At 46.5% G+C, this 23411-nt stretch overlaps 1 protein-coding gene across 1 annotated transcript in view; it reads right to left on the reverse strand.

Moving 5' to 3' along the window:
• The window catches only part of LOC146190906 (neuroendocrine convertase 1-like), a 41784-nt gene extending 18825 nt beyond the window's left edge, over positions 1 to 22959 (reverse strand). The window contains exons 1-4 of the mRNA XM_084599857.1: positions 22804 to 22959; positions 11702 to 11806; positions 11104 to 11223; positions 10925 to 11033 (exon numbers count right to left, since the gene is read on the reverse strand). Coding sequence (XP_084455983.1) covers positions 10925 to 11033; positions 11104 to 11223; positions 11702 to 11806; positions 22804 to 22959 — 490 coding nt within the window. The remainder of the gene's footprint in view (positions 1 to 10924; positions 11034 to 11103; positions 11224 to 11701; positions 11807 to 22803) is intronic.
• Positions 22960 to 23411: the final 452 nt, after the last annotated feature.

Below are 23411 nucleotides of genomic sequence, written 5' to 3' on the forward strand. Positions count from 1 at the left end.
GTTCACGACGCTAAAACTCCCTTGTTTTGATTGATTATTTTTCCACACGGTGACAAAATATCTTTTAAAGTGGTGTTTAACGTAGTTTGCGTGGTGACGCAGTGTTTAGCACCCTATATTATATCAGTTTCGGCCAAGTATGATGCTCTGCTTACGTTTCTGAAATGTTTAGTAGGCGTCCAGACGAATTGCTCGTGGCTGATTCAGTGAATGCAACAGAGCATTTGTTAAGGACTTCTTGTTAAGGACTTCTCGTTAACACTTCAAGGTTTCTTCCAATTTCTCTGTGTACTCCAGGCACTGCTCCATTTCATGGAAACTATACAGGCCTGATCGATAGGCTGGGATTTCGCTGTTATGTGACGTGATATGACTGTGACGTGATATGGCTTTGATGTGACTATACTGACTTCACCCATCCATCTCATACCTACCACTTTTATATCCACTCACCCCCTTCCCCCAGTGCAGGGTAGCAAACCGGTTTCTTTTACCGGTTAACCTCCCTGCCTCCCTGCCTTTTCTTCTCCTACTGGCAGTATCTTCTGGGCAACCGCATATATCTAATATACTAGCAAGTATCTGGTGTTGCAGAGCCTAGGCGCGCAAGGCTGGCTTCAACTGGCCCACAATATTCTGAATGCATATTAAGTGATAGGTAAGGACCTCGTGTCGCAGAAAGCCCGACGTCGTTGTCATTCGTGATCGAATAATCGGCAAATGCTTCCATTTGGGGTTTGGGGATTATACCCAAATGCACCGGTTCTAGAGGAAATCGCCAAGTGGGCAGCACAAGGTGTGACGCCACGCACCACTTTATCTGTGGGCGCTAGCGGTCTCGGCGGAAGTGGCTCCGAGTATGGCGATGTGACAGCCGGCATATGGGGTCAGTCGGGTGCGGACGTGACAATAACTCTGCTGACATAGAGCCAAAAGCAAAACCGTCGCACGCTATGAAAAAGCCCGCGCCCTGTAGCGGTCACACGAAGTTTCTCTATATGTCGTGCGGTCTTCCATATAATGATTGTGATTGTGAGATGGAACAGTGTCCGTATTTGCGTGGGCAAGTGGAACCTTTGTAGATACCCACGCTGTTCACCTCATGCCAATGTGAGGCTTAAGTATTCTCCAATTTTTTTTAGGGTTGATAATAAGCATTATCAAGCAGGAACATTATTATTACAGTCGATCTCGATATATCGAACTCAAAAGAAATCGCAAATTAGTTCGATATATCGATAACTCCATATATAAATCATGCCAGCCGAGGAGCTCCACTGTATAACCCAAAAGCGTGAATATACTGCAACCATTCTAGTGGCACGCTTCCTGCAGCAACGTGCTGACCGCCGGCAAACCACCGGCAGACCGCTGCTCGCCACGGATACGGCGACCCTCAAGGCGCACGCACGCACGCACACCCTTGCGCGAGGGTCACGAGCGTCAGGACGAACCCAAGGAACGCAGCTAAACGTGTCGCTCGCGCGAGCGCGTGCGCCAAATATAGTTTGGTCAGAACAGATTGCACTGCCCCGCCGGGGTGGTGCAGTGGTAAGACGCCCGAATACTGGGCCGGAGTACCCGGGTTCGAACCCGACCGCGGCTTCTGCGTTTCCATGGAGGCGAAACGAAGAGGCGTCCGTGTGCTGTGCGATGTCAGCGCACACTAAAGATACCCAGGTGGTCGACATTACTCCGAAGCCCTCCACTACGGCTCCTCTTTCTCTCTTTCCACTTTCACTCCCACCTGCCTCCCTTCCCTTACGACGCGGTTCAGGTGTCCACAGAAAACAAGCGAGACAGTTACCGCGCCTTTCCTTTCCTGTGAACCAATTATTTTATATAGATTGCAGCTTTGAAAATCGCGTAGCTCGAACCTCTCATCTCGTACCGAATGCCACTAATAACACTGTGGATCGGAGTTCGCATCAAAGCTATTGTGCATGGTGGATTGGAAAAAGCCGCTGCTCATCGTAAGCTCTATTTAATAATAATAATAATAATAATAATAATAATAATAATAATAATAATAATAATAATAATAATAATAATAATAATAATAATAATAATAATAATAATAATTGGCTCACAGGAAGAGAAAGGCGCAGTATGTCACACTTGCTTCTGTGGACACCTGAACCGCGCTGTAAGAGAGGAAGGTAGGAGTGAAAGTGAATAGAGCGAGAGAAAGGGGTGCCGTAGTGGAGGACTTCGGAGTTATTTCGACCACCTAGGGATCTTTAACGTGCGCTGACATCGCACATCACACGGACGCCTCTTCGTTTCGCCTCCATCGAAATGCAGCCGCCGCGGTCGGGTTTGACCCCGGGTACTCCGGCACAGCAGTCGGGCGTCTTATCACTGCACCACCCCGGCGGTGCCTCTAATTACGCAAGAATTCTAATTTCGTAAAATCAGTTGAAATAGCTAGGGTACAGTTGATTCATTTGCCTCCTTCAACAGTGAAGCAGGCCACGTGCAAGCCGCCGTAGGCCCACAGCCAGCAAGGCTGGCTTCACCGTGCGACCGCCGGTGCGTCGAACTTAGGCTTCTCTGCAAAACGTCAGTGCCGCATTGAAAACAAGCTTGCCAGACCAAAAAGCGCTTCCAATCGGACCCGACGTTTATCCCCCCCCCCCCCCCCCCCCCTCATCCACCCTCTTCTAAGATTGCGCAGCCGGCCCTGCCTTCAGCGCTAAAGGTCCTCTTTGAGGCGTTATTAGAAGAAGCGCCCTTTGCAGGGGCATAGGGCACACTTCGATATATCGAATGTTCCGATGAACGGTAGTTCGATAAATGCGCTTACACTTTTGCATAGGTTTTTGAAGGGGATATTCTGAGCGTTCGATACAAGCGATAATTTGAGATATCCAGGTTCGATATATCAGGGATCGACTGCATTATTATGCTTCTAAACAACAAACCCCACTGAGCAAAAACACAAAGAAAACGCGCACGCACGCACGCACGCGCGCGCACACACACACACACACACACACACACACACACACACACACACACACACACACACACACACACACACACACACACACACACACACACACACACACACACACACACACACACACACACACACACACACACACACACACACACACACACACACACACACACACTGAAATGAATGAAATGAAACTGCAGACGCCTACTTGCTACAACAGGAGAAGGCATTCGACAGAGCTGCGATCTGGGTCGATGCGACGCAACGCACCGTGACTTCGTAGTGCGTCTTCCTCGGATGGGAATTATTACAGAAAGAGGTCACTAATCAAAAACGTGACTAAGCAGGTGGCAGCCAATGTTTCACTGATTGAAAGCTCGCTAAGAGGATTGAATATGAACGAGGAAGGCGACTGATACCTCATATAATCTCCACTCGCGCTGCTTTGGTCCCGCCCCCCCCCCCCCCCTAGTTTTTTTTTTTTTCATATACAATGAGCTACTATTGGTATTTGCGCATCCCTGTACGTTGCGATCATTCCTTCTGAAAAACTCATCTGATGCGCTGCAGTTCATTATAGGCGACCCTCGAGTCACGCTGTATTAATTTTGGACTCATTGAAAAGGGAGAGATGTAAAATTTAGATAAAAAACGGTTTGTGGCAGGGGCGTAATCTATTCCGGGATTAGCTTTGTATTTTTGGATATCGCTTCTCGGCTAATTTGGCTCCGTCAACCGGGACGGCTGTCGCTTTATCCTTGAAACACGATGCTTCCTCTTTTCTCATAAAATAATTAGCCTTATACCTCATATTTTTGAACCCGCAGCGTGGTCGTAATTTTTGGAGCCCTCCACTACGGCGTTTCCCGTAGCCTGATACGCTTTGGGACGTTAAACCCCATAAACCATCTAACTATACCTTGTATTTGTCACCCTCGAGGTGATCTATAAACCTGTTTGTACGTGTTATGGCAGAGAGTCAGCTTATAGATAGCTCGTGTGAAAGTAGCCAAAATAATCCAGCAGTAATCTTTCAAGGTCGCTAAAGCTGCCTCGCTGTTCTAAACCATCGTGTTAAATGGCTTTCTGGAAAACAGGCCTAATGTCCCCAGGCAAGTTGTAATGTGTCGCTATGAGCGACACATTACAACTACACATTACAAATAATTTGGTATTCCTGCTGTATTGCATGAGAGAATTAAGCTAGAGTATCCAGCATTTATAAATCGTCCGTTGATTTCAATTGATGCTTACATTGTGACGTGTTTACTCTGAGCAGAAAACGAATGCCAGTAATTACGGCGCAGCGGACGAAGGTGGACGTTTCGGTGTTTCCGTCTTAGCGCAATGTCAGACGCGTCGTTCGGAGAGGGTGCGGGCAAAGCAAGAAGTACGTGCAATTACTCGCTGCTCATGGCACGAATTCGCGGCCCGCCTGGAGCGGATCGAGGTAGCTGGTGGCGACAGCTCAGCGGGGTGGAGCCGTTACGAAACGTGCGCCGACCGCTGTGTCGCCGCCAAAGTAAACAACGCCGCTGTGTGCCGCGTGTGTGGGAGGCCAGTTCCGTGTGTACACAAAAGCGCCTCATTCGTTCGGTGTGGCCACAAAAGGTGGTAACCAGCAGTTGGCACTGCTTCCGATGTGCCCTTTCAGCTGGACTATCGCTGCTGTCGTAATGCGCGGAGAAACCGACAGCTGCTGCGGGACATCTTGGTCGGACTTCGGCCACTCGCTCGTTCGAGCTCCATGTTGGTTAGTGCTAAAAATAGTAGGATCCCACAGCTTGTTGGAACACCGACTTGCGTGAAGAACAAAAAGTGTCGTGGGTCTGTCGAAAGATAATTCGAGTAGTCGAAGCGTGCGAGCTTAGTTCATGAAGAGAGCACACGCACACATGGCTTTGTCACATGACTGTTTCGACGCTACCAGTTCATGCACCTACGCCAAGTTCTTATTCCTGTTACTTGAATCGTCATGACGCGCTTCTCATTGCATAAAGCTCTTGTGCAGCTAGTTTTTTTTTTTTTTTTTTTTGTATTATGAAAGTTTCAGTCGATTAAGATACACCCGCTAACCTGTCCGCACGTCATCGCGTTTCTTGTCTTGTTCCTAGACAGCATAAGGCTCATATGCCAGTTGTTTCTGGAAGCCCACCACTAATTTTATAACTACGTTTTTTTAAGCTTGAAATATTACTTTTGCCGCCAGTAACACAACTGTTGGCGGAGAATCACAGCTGGTGGGGTAAACTCGAACCTATTAACTATTACAAGCACAGGCCTGCTTGCGAGTAGGGATTTGTATAGCTGTCGAGTTGTAACACCCCTACCTATCTTTAAGACATATTTGCTTTTCGCTCTGCATCGCGATCAATATTAGTCCACTTCTCGCGCAGTTCTAAAACCACGCGTCATGAGCGAGCACGACAGTGTCCGTCAAAGAGCCTCACGTTGTGGTGCACGAGCCGCGTGGGCTTACGTGTCAGGCATCGGCTGGAGCTGTCAGCAACGGTGAGGTCACGTGGCACGTGATCAACAGAGTGACGCCTTTTAACGGACGTCGCCGAAGGCGCTCCATCAGCAAGCGATTTCCGAACGGTGCCAGAGAGGTAAAAATAAATTGAACCACAGCGCGAAAGAGAATTGAGTTTTTGAAATTACAAAAATTGAAATGGCTGTTAATTACTGAACGGCTATAAATTTTTATTTCTAAGCGGGCGCATACCTGCAAGCTAAAAAAGTTTACCATTATACTAGCTAGCTGCTTGCCCCGCCGGGGTGGCGCAGTGGTTACGGTGCTCGACTACTGTTCCCAAGGATGCGGGTTCATAATCCGGCCTCGGCGGCCGCTTTTCGTTGGAGGCGAAATGTTAGGCGCCTGTGTGCTGCGCGATGTCAGTGCACGTTAAAGAAACCCAGGTGGTCGAAATTTCCGGAGTCCTCCACTACGGCGTCTGTCATAGCCTGAGTCGCTTTGGGACGTTAAATCCCCCAAACCAAACCTAGCTAGCCGCTTAACATCTCCGACCTGTTTTGTGATGTCCGCCAACACTGGTACTAGCCGAAGAAGTCATATTCTTTCATCAAGAAGGCTAACGTTGAAATTAGGAGCGGGGCTTCCCTGAAACGCCTGGTATAACGATGACTAGCAGTATACGTTCTGGCGACAAGCGCTCAAGGATTACGATATAAGCGGCCAAACAGCATTCCTTATTCTTTTTTTTAGGCAAGAGAAGGGGGTTTGTCATGGGATTTCTATGTAAAATTTCTCGCTTGTGGGAGCGGCCGGCCCTCTACCTCGCCCCACCCGAATCCCTATTTCTTAATTCCGCCCCTGTGCATCAGCCTTGTCGAACCAGTGAAACGTCGATGCCAACAGGCACATCTAAAGCACTGTCGAACTCTCAAACCATGCGACTATACGCCGCGAAAGCCGAAACTTTGTACGTGAAAAATCCTATGTTCGTGTGCTGTTAAGAGGCGCTCCGCAAGCGCCGTTCTGAAGGACATCGTTTAACAAGTCGCAAGTTAGAGTTTCGATGAAAGACACGCCGACATCACGATGTCGCACCGAAAATAGTATCAAGGAATCTCGGGACAAACGCACCATATGGCCGAAATTTTCACGCCTTTCTTTCGCAGCTCAAAAAAGCGAGTTAGTTTACCGCGTCGAGCAAGTACGGATGTGTCCGAGCGCTGTTATGGGTTGGTATGCTCAGCGCTAAGTGGCCAGGTCATTGGTTCATTGGCAGTGTGTTAGAACCGGCTGCTGAGAAATATTATTTCGTAAAAGCAAGGTATGAAATGCATGGACTTCTGTGGAACACCCTATGAGCAACGTCTATTCATTAGTTATAATCATAATTCTTTGTTATCAACTGTTTATATAGCGAAGTTTGACCGCCCTTCATTGGTTGTGATAGAAGAACAAAATTTTATGCTGTTTTGACCTCTTACATAGCCTAACGTTTGACGGAACACCATTGGTCAGGGTAGAACATTAAAAACAAAACGAAGCTTGATTCACTAAGACAAAAATTAAAAGAACGTTTAAGTTTCGCCCTAAGAGTAGACGCGCGATAGCTTCTTTAACAATTTCGTGAATTTTAGCACTGAGAGACTGGTACAGAGCCTGGCAAAGTGTTAAACATTTTAGTTGGTTTAGTTTTTGGCGAAAGCAACGTGCAGTATCTGTCTCACTGTGTGCCTCCCTCTCGCTCTCTCTTCCCCCCCCCCCACACACACACACACGCACGCACGCACGCACGCACGCACGCACGCACGCACGCACGCACGCACACACACACACACACACACACACACACACACACACACACACACACACACACACACACACACACACACACACACACACACACACACACACACACACACACACACACACACACACACACACACACACACACACACACACACACACACACACACACACACACACACACACACACACACACACACACACACACACACACACACACACACACACACACACACACACACACACACACACACACACACACACACACACACACACACACACACACACACACACACACACACACACACACACACACACACACACACACACACACACACACACACACACACACACACACACACACACACACACACACACACACACACACACACACACACACACACACACACACACACACACACACACACACACACACACACACACACACACACACACACACACACACACACACACACACACACACACACACACACACACACACACACACACACACACACACACACACACACACACACACACACACACACACACACACACACACACACACACACACACACACACACACACACACACACACACACACACACACACACACACACACACACACACACACACACACACACACACACACACACACACACACACACACACACACACACACACACACACACACACACACACACACACACACACACACACACACACACACACACACACACACACACACACACACACACACACACACACACACACACACACACACACACACACACACACACACACACACACACACACACACACACACACACACACACACACACACACACACACACACACACACACACACACACACACACACACACACACACACACACACACACACACACACACACACACACACACACACACACACACACACACACACACACACACACACACACACACTACTATTTCTGAACCAGTCTTGTGAAAAAGGGCCTCGTGCGGGACCCGAAACGCCATTTTCATTTATTGGTCGATGACCCCACCTTCCTGTTAATAATGGTTAGATTCCTAGGTAAAAAATACCGCACAGTCCTGACAGTGTCTGTTACTAGTTAGAAAAAAAAATGGCATGTTATCTCCGTTAAACCGATTATAGTGCGAAATCACGGAAAGCTGCACTTTCAGATGCACATGTAGCGACATTTGGGAGCCGGGATCAGCTCCGGTACCAAGGCGCGCGGAGGCCGCGGGTTGTGGCTTGATCTGGGAGCCACATTGCCGAATAGCGGATGTTTAACCCTACTCAAAACTGGCTATAACGATTACATTCTCGCTTTGCGATGCGCGAGTGCTTTACTGCGCCCTTGCGATAGCCATCGATGCCTTTATATGCTATGTTCGGGGTCGCAAATCGTGCACATTCCGAAAATTTCGGCATGCAAAACATTTCCGAGACGTGCTTTCACTACTTTGTTTTCGTTGCCTGCGGTTCCCTCACGGGCGATCCTTGGCAATCGCGGCTGAGAACGGAATAGCGATAAATCAGCAGGTAGTGAAAACAGCACGTAGATGCATGCACGGATGCAGGCTATCTCAAACCAGGCGTTATCGGTAGGCGTTTCGCGAGCAGCAAAAAGCCGCCCATTCGAGCGATATAGACAGACGTGCTGACGACGCACAAGTAACATTACCCATGGAAGAGCCACTGTTATTTTTTAGTCAAGTAGTCAGTATGTACCGCATGACAAATAACCTTCCTACTGAACATCGAATTTCCGCAAAACGTCAGTGTCCTGTTGATAATAACACTGCACACTGAATACCCTCAATGCCACTCTCTGTTCCATGTGCCATGCTCTTTTAACGCGAAAGTCATATATGGCTCATGCGTTACACGTGCAGGAAGTGTCCGCAGCCAGAGGGAATGAAATCCCGTCATTCCTTGCTGGTTGCCATAGCAACTGAGGAGCGTGGAGAGTGCCATCTGAGAACGAGAGCCCACAGGGTGCCATAAGAGAAGCAGAAAGAGTACACAGCTAGGGCATTGCACAACCGGTCGCGTGGTGGTGCATAGAGCGAACAGTCTTACGTCTTCATACTCGTGTGCCCCTGCTGAAATTTCACGGCCAAAGAGGTCCGAGGACATTTCCCTACAGTCACTTAAACACTTTGGCAATGCCTTCTCCGGGGAGTGCCCGCACTGTGGGGAAATGTCCTCGGACCTCTTCCACATGGTGTGGGCGTGCCCCTCCAACTCTGCCTTTGCACCTAACCCGAACCCCACCCGGGAGGACTGGGAGGCGACCCTACTCGCCTGCTCCGACCTGAAAGCCCAAAAGGATTGGTCAAACGAGCAATAGCGGCAGCGGAAGCCACTGAGGTCTCGTACTCAGACTCCACCTAGTGTTTGTGAGGGGAAGGACACTAAGTTTGATCCCAGAGCAATCTCCATGTAACTCTCTCTTTTTAATAAACGTTTTCACCCCCACCACCAGCGGTTACTAAACGCTGCGCAACCCACTCGGCTCCTGGCTTGAAAGGTGATCGCAGGAGCACCGTTAAGAGAAATGGCACTTGTAGAGGCGTAGTATGCCATTCGATATACCTAAAGATACACTGAACGGGAGTTCCATGCATTCTTAATATTTTGAGCAGCAAAAACACAGGATAACCACAAAGAAGACGAAGGGACGAAGCGTCACTTCCAACTAACGTTCCATAAACTGGAGTTTCACGAACGCGAATATAAGCGGTATAGTTTTTAATGTCGTTAAAAATAAATGCTTACAGTGTTAGAAATTAAAAATTATTCGATATATTCGGAATAGGCTGATTAGATGGACATTTCATAAAGGAGTTAGAAGATGAGACATTTTGAAATAAAATTAGAAGGGTGAGGAGAGGGGAGAACAAGAGTTTAGAACAACTGGAAAAATATTCAGATGTGAAGGGCAGTACGAGATCAAGCATAGAACGCAACAACGAAAAAAGTGTCGGCATTATTGATGGATGCGAAACGGAGAGACGTCCATGTGCTGTGCGATGTCAATGCACGTTAAAGATCTCCAGGCGGTTGAAATTACTCCGCAGCCATCCACTACGGCACCTCTTTCTCTCGCGCGTTTTAAGTATCCACATAAACAAGAGTGGCAGATAGGTTGGTTGCCCTTTCTAGCTGTGAACCAATTATTATTATTGATTATAATACAGGAACAAGAAAAATAAAATGCATGGGCACTCGAACTGGCTCCATCTGAGCCGAAACCGCTGCATCACACCGGAAAAAAAAAAAGAGTTCAACGAGATCTGAGAAGTAGTATTGAATAAGTAGAGGCGCGTCGCAACAGCCGTCGTCTCCCACCGAAACGGCGACTACGGCGACGAGATGAGCGACATATATTCTAGTTGCAAAGAGTCTCCTTCACTACCGGCGAAGACCTCTACGCTCCGAACTTCGAAGGACCAGAGGAACCCAACGGAGCAAACGTAGCATATGCAGGAAAGAGACAAGATAAAAAATAGCATGCAATTCAAGAGTAAGCGGCGCACAAAAAAAAAAGAATAAGCATCGTCGTAGATTGCGAGTGTGTTAATTGGTACTGGTTGTCAATTAGCAACTGAAACGTATTCCATTGAATATATGGTGCGGTTTGCGTAGAGTGCAGAGGGGAACTGACCGTCGTCCATGATGGTGACCACGATGCCCCTGCCTGTGAAGCCCATGTCCCACACTTTAGTCACCCGGTGGTCCAGCTCGGGCAGGTCCGAGGACGAACGCGTGTCGTGCTACGAGAGAGAAAGAGTGAGAGAAGGAGAGGGCGCCCCTTGCGCGCGTAAGAGGTGAGCGCCCACTCACGATGTACCACTGGCGGTTCCAGAGCGGGTCATTGAAGCGTAGCGCCTCCCAGTCCTCCTCCGGCGGCAAGATGCCGCGCTTTTCTCGCACCCGCACCAGCTGCTGCTCGGCCCACAGAACCTGCGCGGGCCAACAACTCAGCGTAAACCCTTCAAAATGGGCACAAATTATGAAACGGGACAAGGCATCGCATTTAGCTAAGCCTGAGCCGCGCATGGATAGCTCGACGACAGCGCATTTTTACCAGGGTGGTGGCGTCTATTGTTAGATTTAAAAGCGCCGATTTAAATTACGAGTCTGAATCAAAGATGCCTACTCTCTGACGATAATTCAGTAGCAGTTCGTCGACATTGGCGATCGTGCATGACGTCATCACTTGGTCAACCATTTGGATAACCAGCACGCGCTGATCGCACTTCCTTCTTTTGTGCTTTCTGACCTTGGAAGCCGCGTTCAGGCAGCGCGTCTTTGGACTCCTGTTGCTGAATACGGGCCTTAAAGCATTGCAAACTTATTTGAAGGGAAGCATCCAAGACGCGCCTGTCTAAATTTCTGTGCTTATTGAGAAGCATCGTTTTCCGTAGCGTAAAACACCAACCCTCGAGTCCTGTGTCAGCTGCCGAGTGAAGGTCCGCGCCGAGCGTCTGGACCTCTCCGGCTGGTCGCCCTTGCGCAGCAGGTACGTGTCTTCCAGGCCCCGTAGCTGCAACCAGAGAGCAAAGGACGGAAGAGTGACTCTGAGCCAGAGCACTAATTCTGCCACATACTGAATTTGTGCCAGCATACTTAAATAAACGATGTTTTTCACACCAATTCACACCAGTAGTTCCCTGGACAGAACCTTAAAACAGCGCTCACATAAGTGTTTGCAAGCAAGATATATTTGAAAAGGACTGATGGCAAAATAGCAAAAAAAAAAAATTCAAACAACTCATACTGGGGACACTTTATGATGCGAAAACACTGAAACAACATGGTACGTGATTAAACTTTCCTTAAGATGTGTACACGTATGTGTATTTCTTGCGTCTTGATTCGCACGGCACATCTCTTGCTTTCGGAAAGCTTAGCTGGCCGCTAGTGTCACCTTCCTAAGTTTACAATAATATTCCACACTCAATTCAAGTGCTTTTGGAAGGTGGACGTTGGCAGGTAGTCTTACGGTACCACTTTTTGATGTGATGCCGCTTTTGGCAGGTGCTGTTATGACGCCATGTTTTGAGGTGTCTACAAATGAGGGAGTGCGAATAATACTTTTCCGAAACGAATTAAATGCGTATATTGTACCTATACTACCGAATTCAATACAAATATATTAGTGATAACACCAAATTGAATGCTAGTCGAAAACTGATAGTACTAAATCAAATATGAATATTCGGACTAATATAGGCTAACTTTCTAAATTGTTACCGAAGTCATAATCATCATCGCTGGCCTGTCTCGGCTGAGCTGCTGCCTAATCTAACATTTGAAGGAAGTCACCAAAGTCAAGAATAGCCTAGTCGAGGTTTCATTTCTTATTTATGGAGCTGATCAACTGAAACTGACTCGTGTTATCATTTTTACCTGGAAGATAATTTATTAGGAAGCAGAGGAAAAAAATAGAGGCATGCCGCCGGCGGAATCAAAAACCAGGACTTCCGTGTGTCGTGTTCAGTGATCTCCCAAACGATTATAAAATATGATTCTATACTAGCAGCACTACTGCGGATGATTCTCAAACTTCGCCATTCAGTAAATTTTATGAACTGAGTACATAAATTTTCATTGTTCCTGTAACGCTTATGTGATCCCCTCAGTCTGTTTTTTTTTTTTCGTGACGTCACTCGTGGGATCAAGCATCAATATGGGAGGCACATCAATGGGCTCCCTTTCTGCTACCACTTTCCCATGTACTGCTTCGAAGTCGAAAAAGAAGTTGAAGAATTACTAACTGTAAACTGTAAGGTTTGAGAGTCCCCATAAAGGAAGCCTCAGCATGAATTTAGACAAGAAAAAACTCACAGGATTCTATCATGTCTAAACGCGAGATTCGGCGACACCTTTTTGCCGTGTTGGATGTAGTACGCAGTTTGTCGATTGATCATTATTAATGCAGGAATGCATTTAACGGCTACATTTTCACCTCCTGTCGTCCGTCACTGTTGCGTCCACCAAGGCAAAATGACGTCAAGAAGAGCACTAGCGACTATCAGAGGAGGTTTTTAAATTGCTCACGTGTTATTGTTGCAAGTGACTTCATAATCTGTTCATAAATTTTGGCAAAAACTGAGGGTGCAGATAAATGACGGAGTAATGGCATCCTATGGCTTTAGTCAAAGAAGATTAAGGAATGAACAAGGACATGCAATACGAATAGATAACTCATAGCCGAAGAAAGAATTCCAAGAGGAGGCAAACATGACAGAGGGTAAGAGAGAACAAAATTTACGGGCGGATGAGATTATGAGTATGTAGCGATATTGTGAAGGTGACTGCACATGACGCATGACAGGGTTGGGTGAAGGTCAGTGGAAGCAGCCATTACCCTACAGGACCGGGTACGTAGTTAGGCTTTTATCGGCGTCTAATTCGTGTTTTTGTTGGTTTTGTTCTGCATATGGAAACGTCTTCAAGACTCAATATCCGCCATAAAACACTCGGAAGCAATGTGAACTGCGTAGTTGCTTCTTTGTTTTCGAGCTTAAAATTGTGCACTGTGGAGTTTAATGTCCCATGGGCTGCGGATTCCGTTGTGAAAGGCTCTGGAATAATTCTTGCTACCTCGAGTTCTTTCCCGTACTCTTTGTTAGCTGAGCACAACGGCCTGGGTTTTCACCTCCGCCAATATATGGTCGCCGAGGCCGGGGTCGAGCACGCGACCATGGATCAGAAGACGAATTTTAAATGTACTGAACCACCGTGATCGCCACTTCAGAACTGGGCATAAGCAGATTCAGTTACCTGCAACAACGTAGCCTGAACAGTGTAGGCGCATGATTATTTTTGAGCCCCGCACAGGCATTTTTTGCGTCGCGGGTCATCAGGGTGCGAGCCTTGTGGAAGCGAGTAGCAAGTTCGTTGCACAAGACCCCGTAGCACGCATCTCATCGCCGCCGCGTTGTTCAGGTGCCATCAATCTTGTGGCCCGCCACCGGGAAATGCTGTGGGGATAAATTGATCTCTTCGCTGTTAGCACGCAGGTATGAGGCCGCATCACGCAGATGCGTGGATTTTGCACCCTCAAGCTGAAGCTTGTTTGCTTGTTCACAATTTGCAGCGCGTATAAATGCTTGCCGCTGGGCTTGTTTTTTATTTATTTTTATTTTTTTGCACGCTGGGAATTTTCAAAGCGACCTCTGACGCTCCTATAGCTCGCTCTATGCCGCAACAGGTTTCAGTATCCAAGAATCTGTAATACGACGCAGTAATGTTGCTAGCTTAGGCTACTTAGAAGGAAAAAATGAAAGAAAAGAAGTCTGAAAACAGCAACAGGGTGACGTGGCACGTATGTGAGGCTGATATATTGAGTTATTCATTTTTTAGACATAGCGGTATAGCGCGATAGAACGCGGCACAGGAGGCGAGGCGCTGGGGGCTAAAATATTGCCAAGGAGGACGAATTTTGCATTGTAAAAATGGGTGAACACCTGATCGAAGAACATCATATGACGGAAGTCAAGAATAGTACTTTGCGAGGGCACACTTAGCATATTTTGTTTGGTGGAATCTTCCAAGGTAACCTATATATTTTTAATAAGTGAGCAATTACTAACATATCCCATCCAAGCCCAACGATGCGGTAGCAAATCAATGTCACCCAGCTTAGTTATACAGCGCTTTGCAAGGTAGACCAGTCGCCTCGAACAGGAGGTGGTTATTGGTTCGGGCCCTGTATCGGGAAACATTTTCTACTAACAAGCCGCCGTAAAAGCCTGAAAGCATTTTTTTGTAGCCTCATTTGGCTAAATTCGGATGGGGCTAACGAGTTTTTGCTGTCTTGTTGAAAACCTGCTCCAGCATGGGGAAGTACTCCAAAACATTGGACTAATTGTGATTTTCTCGTCGTCGAAAAGCATCTCGTATCGCATTGTTTCACAAGTTGTACCATCATCCCGTACTGCGCAATCGCCTTATCCCTTAACCATTTTATGTATCCCATCGTATTGACCATCCTCATAAAGTTGGTTTTGATTCATGTAACACCAAAAATTTTTCAGTCATTCGTGCCACGTACTTCACGTGACTGGAATCACCTTCCAGCAGATATTGCCATCATTAGTAATTATGAGATTTCTCGCGAAGCTTTAGTTAGCATTGTATACTCAGGTGTTATTTAAATTTGACTCTGTGCTGTATTTCCCAATTTATGTATTTTTGTGTTTTTTTCCACTCCCCCTCTGTAATGCCTGTGGCCCTGAGGGGTACAATAAATAAATAAATAAATAAATAAATAAATAAATAAATAAATAAATAAATAAATAAATAAATAAATAAATAAATAAATAAATAAATAAATAAATAAATAAATAAATAAATAAATAAATAAATAAATAAATAAATAAATAAATAAATAAATAACAGAGTTCCTACTTCGCGTCACTTGCAGGTTCCCTCTCGCCCAGCCATCCGCTAAGGTTTCGGTGAATGGTGGACAGCTCTCTGATTGGGCGGGAGGCGGGAGGCGGTTGGATAAATAAATTAGTTCACAGGAAAGGAAAGGTGCCCTCTGTCACGACTGGAGGCGGTTGGGAGGTCGCAGGTCCAAGTCGCAAGCTGCACTTGGACCTGCGAGTATTCGCTCTTTTTCCGCCCACGTTAAAGGCTGTATCCGTGTTGCCGAATGCGACATAATTTTTTAAGACTAGGCGCATCCAAAAAAAGGTAAAGTCTATTCGTCAGTCGTTGGTTTCACACTGAAATTTATTTCGTGTTGATCTTGAAGAACCGACGCTGAAGTCGTTGCCCAACCGATATAAATTACACTTGTTGGAAGTTACAAGTTATCCAGTGCTGTACACCAATAGCTTTCCTATTGCCCTCCCCCCTTCTTTTTCTGCAACGTGCCGCCATTACAACGACATCTTGAAACATATTTTGGAGGATAGCTGTAATGCGGACGTAGAAAGGCGATTCGATTGGCTAAAAGGAAGACGGTGGAGAGTTCGGCTATGTGCGCTTCGCATACGTATTTATGAGAGACGTGTCGCTAGCATGTCTCATCAAGCCACCAGCCACAGATCCCGAGTGGGCAGCGTTTAGGCGTCGCATGCGAGGCGTTCTTGGACGCACGCCTGTTGGTTTTGGCCTCCCTCCGAGAATGCCTGCGTCCCTGCCCTGGCGGTGGCGTCGCGCGCAGCTGACGCTGATCGGCTCGTGACGTAAGCCAGCCGCCAGGCAGAAAACACCCTCCTCGTCGTATAAGCTGCGCTCATGCAGTGCCCAAGACTGCTCTGGCTCGCTTTGCTGATGTCGAAGGCGCATTAAGAAAGTATCCGCGAGAGCTCGGCACCCCTGCAGAGAAAATCATCGGACCTAAGTGGAAGTCTCGGTGTATGAGCAATCAATCTTTCTGTAACGCGTCGTTCTGGTAGATGTAACCAAATGTGCGCACTGATTTCAAATAACGGTGCTTCACTGTTTTGATATGTCGTGCAGTGGTGGGTAGAGAGGGAGGGAAAGCCTTTTTGTTTGCGCACAAAAGTAAATACTGGGTATATCTTTGACCAATGTCGACTGGTATTCACAATGGTTGAATACTCGGTAAATTCATTGTCTCGTATGATTCAGTTATTGTAGATTGATATCTAGTAATTCAATTGCTTGTTGGCGCAGTGGTTAGGGCGCTCGACAGCTGTGTCCAAGTATATGCGGAATCGAATCCCGACCGCGGCGGCCGCTTTTCGAAGGAGGCGAAAAGCAAGGCGCCCGTGTGCTGTGCGATGTCAGCGCACGTTAAAAAACCCTGGTGGTTGAAATTTCCTGAGTCTTCCACTATGGCGTCTCTCATGAGTTTATTGGGACGTTAAAATCCTACTAACCATACATACTCTAAACAATTGCTAGGTCTCAGAGTTTGGAAATAAAAGATGGAGTAGGTGGTAAATAGTAGTTTGTTATTAGTCTGTTTGCAAATAGCCGAGGCCATGCCAGCTTTGTTGCATTTGTGCACCCCGTGACATTTTTTTTTTTTCTTTGCACTTCCTTGGCCCACGTCCATCCGCACACCCTACATATGTTGCGATGATGAGCACGAATTGAAACAGCAAGTAGGAGAAAGACGACTGCGAATTGAATGTAACAAGGACTTAGGCAGAACGGTGTTTTTGTGTCTGCTACCAGACAAAACATACACCAGATGTTCCAGATAAAAACAAAATTTGGTGGGACAGCTGAGCTCTTCCTCCAAGGGCATGACACGATAACGTTAATGGCCCCCACCTGCGGCTCCACTTGCGAATCTTCCTTCACACGTATACATCCACTTCGGTGCTCGCTTAATCCCTCATCTCTTAGTGCGTGCCCCAATTACATCGCTCATATTAATTAGCATTTATTCGTAAGTGTGTGAAGGATCATCCAACGTAGATGTTCAAAACCCCGCTTTAAATAAGTCTTACGGATGCGCCTGCGCGGCCTAGGTGTAACATGTCTTAGTAGAATCCTGATTTGGCATCTTCTGCCATGTCACGGGGTCTTGTGACGTCACACAACCCACCGACCAATCACCACACGACCAAGACACCTGCCAACTACCACCTGTCAGGGCTACGCCCGTGATTTTTCGTGTACAACGCCGAGAACGCCAACGTCGATTAGATATTGAAGAACGGGGCCTTTAAAAAGTAACAAACATTTTTAATGTGGACTTAGTGTTCCACTCGAGGAAAAAATAATGTTGTTGAGGGTCAGGTGGTCCAGTCTTCAATGTCTATTCGTTCTCCCTGTTAAATAATTAGCAAAAACTAACTCATAGTCATCATCATCAGCCGGACTATACACACTACATGGCGAAAGCCTCTCGTATATATTACTCCAAATAACCCGGACCAGTGCTAGCAGAATCCACTTGACCCTGCGAACTTCTTATCCTCATCCGCCCACGTAACTTTTGCCGCTCATTGCTACGCTTTCGTTCCCTTGGAATCCATTTTGTCACCCTAAGCAACCATCGTTTGTCCTCTCTTCGCACTATAGCCCTTCCCATACCCAATTCGTCTCGATTTCAACTAGGATATCATTAACTTTAGTTATTTATCTGATCCACTCTGCACACTTCTTATCTCTTAACGTTACGCCCACGATTTTCCGTTCCACAGCTCTCTGCGTTCTCCTCAACTTGAGTACAACAAACTAGCTAACTTTTAAAAATTGGTTGGGTCGAATGCTTCCATTAGGGTGCGAGTTATGCAATTTTTCTTATCGGCCCTAAAAGAAGCTCGTGAGGTACAAAAGTTACAGCAATACTGAGTTAAAAACAAGCAGGGGATGACACCCGGGAAGAAAGGCAGATTTTTTTTTTTTTTTCCTGAGACGTGTCTTGTGGTGCTGAAATTTCACATCTTGGACGAAGAAGTATATGCATTTTTGCGTTTTCTTTTAATGCCAGCAAAAAGACTATTTAAATGGTCTCTTGGTGAAACTACTTCGTCCACCTACTTTTCAAGGCAATTTACAGCTCACGGATTGAACCGACAATATTAAATAAGCAATACATAGTAAATAAACAAAGTAGTTACAATTTTCTAAATATTTGTTTCTAGAACGACCAAAGCAACAAAAACTAGCCCATGCTACTCTCAACAGCAGTTAGATGATAGCATTCGGCTAGGAAATATCGATTTTATAAAATTATGGCTGTTTTTTATCGGACACCCTGTGCATTTATAACGAGCCTCGACACCAATCCTCTATATTTAGAAAACGTATTCTGCTGATTCCGGCAGCTGCTAATGTATCTCTTTCCTCTAGATGCTACGAGGAAAGCCCGACCCGGGTCCGTGAACGAGTATCGGTGCTGAATATTTTACTCGAAGCTCTCAGCACATGCACGGCTTGGATTCCAGAAAACGTGTGTAACCGTACTCCTTGAGCCGCTCATCAATCGGCTGGCCTACGATGCTGCTCTAGAAATATACAGTGGACAAAGAGTTCTGCACAAACAGCGCCATAAGTGTATCTCATCGTATCAGCAGCAACACACACCACCCAACACACTATGAGGATCCAGTGCGTAAGCTCAAGCCCCCAAAACGTCACGCGGGTTCCGAACGGCTTCTGTGCACACGGTTCTGTCGAAATATTTCTGTGCAACGGCACCCTAAAGAATTACTGAGGACATATTCATCCAACTTTTGTTCTCAGTAAAATGTGAACCAAGGCTCTTTCTCACCCTGTTTATAATTCTTGGGCATGCAATTTCATGTTATTTGTTAAAAAAAAATGGAATTAAAATACAGCAATTTTTTACTCGCCACTCTCTCCAAACTTGAGACGCCAAGATTGGAAAGGGCTCCGTGATGATCGAGGGATCCACGCGTAAAAATGTTTCGGCGACCCCGCGGCTTGTTTGCCAAAGCAGCTGATGGTGAGGGCATCTGCGTTTCATTGTTTCGCCCTCCATAAAGCTTACCAAAGTCCCGTTTTCAATGAAAATGGCGTCTTCGTACTTTGCAGTACGGCAGCCTGTCGGAGCAGGCCAGCTTCATTTTGCACCCAGTATCTGTTTAAATTCACGTTTGCGTGCTGCGCGCGTCATCGAGGAATGCAGAGACCTCGTTGGCTGAGTTCTATTGTCAGCGCCCTCTCCTAGATTGTCATGAAATAAACAAAACAAAAAGCGTCTTCCAGATAATAATACCCATATAATATTATAACAGTAACAACAATCAGCTTGGTTTTGTAAAGGACAAAGGAGCGGCCGCAAAAAAGAAAGAAAACCGCTTCGGCGAGCTGCTTGACGCGGCGCTGCCCCTGTATTTCGGAGCAGTCGATAGCGACACTATGCAACGCATATAAAAGCCAAACGTTACAATAAACATCGAACTTAAGTGGTACAGCATTGGTACTTCAAACAAATAGCGTATGCTAAACACATAGTACAAAGCGCTTAATGGGAAGGAGGATGTGACTTTGCAGTAAAAATCTAACAAGAAAATCCCGTTTTCATGATGACGTATTATCTAATAGGCATCGCAGTAAGTGTGATCAAATAACACTTTAAACTTAGAACTGGCTATCTAGTTTATCTAGATCTATCTAGTATCTTGAAGTCTATGCTTACAACGATGAAATAAAATGAGTACGTTGTCAACGTTTGTACAAGAGCAAAAATACACCGTATTTCCGAGCCCTTGGGCATTCTTGTAGCTGCAGTGCTCACTGGGCGTAGTGATTTTGCGCCGAGTGCGAGACAAGCAAGCTGGAGGCCCGGAGCTCGATCATTCTCACTGCCGGAATCAACGGTGGAACTGGACAGATATCTCCGAGATCTCTTCCCTCCGTGTACAGACATCTCAGCGGCCGAACATGTCGCAACTGGGCAACTCAATCTAAACGGGATTAATCTCAAGGGCCAGCTCGTTTCTCCCGTCACACGCCACTCGGCAGGCAAAGTGAGCTAGCGACGCGTCCTGTCTCGATCGTGAAAAGAGACAAGGGCTCGGAGGGGTCTTTGAGTGTGCTGCCCAAAGGAGGATAAGCGGATAAGATAATTTTGAGGATAAGAAATAAGAAATAATAATCGCGCTTTTCGCTCTCCACGGGTTCTTGGGTTGGCTTTGCCGCATTTAAATCTTTGTCGGGAAGCTAACGGCTTCGCTCAGTCTCCAATTTCGTTAAGTTGGCTTTGCCGCAATTTGGCCCTTGTTGCGGTAAAGCCAATATAACGAAATTCGAGGAAGAACATTTTCCGCCCAACAGCAACCTTCTAGTGACGCCAGGAAATTTCCCGAAAGAAATAGTTTTCACCACCACCACCGAAACTAAACTCTTAGCTGAAGTGAAATTTATTATTGTTTTGACAGCCACGAAGTTTATTTTGACTGGTTAGGCTAAATTAATTTACTGCTACCCGCCAACTGTAAAGTCGACGGCAAATTATAATCTGACGAAGCTCACTTCCTCTTGAATATTTGAACTTCTTATGATTTCGTTCATATAACTCAGTGCACAGATAACCATAAATAGCCTCATAGGTTTGCAATGTCTATGAGTTCACGCTAAAGCCGGTATCCTGTTCCTTTATCGCTTTGTTTGCGACGGGAGGTGCTGCAATTTTTTCAGCCACGCGTAATACGTTTTTCGACAATTTGGAACAAAGTAGTATCTGTTGCGGTTACTCATATTGTAGAGAATTCTGATAATATTTCCGTCGAAAGCACAGAAATAAAGTCAAGGTGCAACTGCTTTAACCCGAACAGATAAATACAACGTTTTCCGCTTCGGAGGGCTAACTTGTTCAACTTGTCACCTCTGCTTTTAGCTATTTATAATAGGATGAGCGGCCCAGCAACACTGTTTCATTTTGTACAATATGATGTATTTTGTACCACTATATTGCTTTGTGACCTTGCTGTTTTGTTTTAATGAGGTAACTGCGAATGGAATCAGTGGTTTACCCCCTCCCACATTCCCCCACTTTTTTTTTTTTTTTTTACGTAATTCCCCAAGTGGGTCGTCAAAGGTACTATAAATGATTTAATAAAATAAATGAAGCATTCGGTCTCTTAACTGCAAAAAAATTTATTTGCGTTGCGCTCTTCGAAAAACTTGCTGTCCTGATGGCAATAGGTCACGGTTGGAAGCGGGAAGCGTATCAACGGGTCGTTTGAGCTATATCTGAAGAAGAGTAGCGGATAAAAGTGATTAACATAAAAATAAAATTTACCGATTCGTTCTCAAACAAGCTCACTTTGGGCAAGGAAGAATTTCTATAAAAATTTGGTATTTTACTTTCGCGGAAATTGGCAAAAGAATGGAGCAAACACATTTCATATCGTTCCTGCGAAAACAGCAACGGCCTGAGAGCGTCCTTCGCACTAAGTACGGTGTTGCTGACACGCGCGTTCAGTCGATGCTCACCCAACTAACAAATTTGCCGAAATGGCCGCCGTATCGCGAAATGGGGGCTATAACGGCTTTCTGAGAGCTTACCGCACAAGGCGGGAGAAAATGTGCTTTTTTACTCATGTAAAAAACCGTTTGGTTTGCGGACAAGAGCAACGATTTTGCTACACCGTAATGCAGTTCCTACCGAAGAAATTGGGTGTCAAAGTGCCAACCAGCGTTATCAGAAATGATAATGGACGTGTCAGCAACGAGTTTCTGGGGTTAAAGAACCCCAGGGGGTCGAAATTACCAGAGCCCTCCACTACGGTGTCTTTGATAGCCTGAGTCGCTTTGGAACGTTAAGAACCATAAACCAAACCAAATTTCTCTATCATCAGTTGCTGATACGCTTCCCGCTAATCATAGTAACGGAATCTGATTTTACCGGCCGTAGAATGACAGTTCGGTCCCGTTCAAATGCAGTCTGCTTTCAATTGTTCGTCTCGAAACAACCACCGTCTGCAACCACATTCCGACATCCATGAGGGCGATCCCTCACTCCACCGGTTTTAGGAAGCTCATTTTACATTAATCTTCGTTGTGCATGTCTGGGCCGTAACTAGTATCAACTAGGATTTGGTGGGGCAACAGTTAGTGTGGTATGCTCACCGGTCCGGCGTTGGTGTAGCCCAGCTCGTAGGCCAACTGGTCGGCGGCCCGCCGTCCGCCCCGCACTCGCACGGCCCAGGCGTTCAAGTAGTGTCCGGCCCGAAGCGCCACGACAAGTTGCGCCAACAGAAACAGGAGCTGCAGCAGTGCTCGCATCGTGGCACGGACTCTCTGCGCTCCCGTTGTCGGCGGGTAAGCGGTCAGCGAGCCCCGACAGAGGCGGTCCCGTCACGTGCTGCCGCGGCCAGAGCGCGGACCGCCTTCGCGGCTCGTCTCAGTGCCCGCCTACGGGGCGCGGACACCGCTCTGGCACGTGGTGACGCACGGTGGTTCTAAGATCTACGTCATGACCATGCGTAGGCTGCCGCCGGCTGTGTGAGTGAAAGCCTTGCATTTGTCGGAATACTATTTACGTCGAAAATCTCCGCCGCCTCATTTAATGCATCGAGTCAGTCACTGTACTACTTGACCAAAACCTCACTGAGGCCACAGTCGGCAACGAGTCTTTTCCAACAGTTTATGTTGAAGATTACGATTAGCCACGAAGATTAGAGTTTCTGCATAATGAAGTTGCATCACGAGCTGCCGATGCGCACTCCACATTACGT

Source organism: Amblyomma maculatum, chromosome 4 (assembly GCF_055883805.1).
Source record: "Amblyomma maculatum isolate TAMU_Amacu chromosome 4, ASM5588380v1, whole genome shotgun sequence".
Classification (NCBI taxonomy): domain Eukaryota; kingdom Metazoa; phylum Arthropoda; class Arachnida; order Ixodida; family Ixodidae; genus Amblyomma; species Amblyomma maculatum.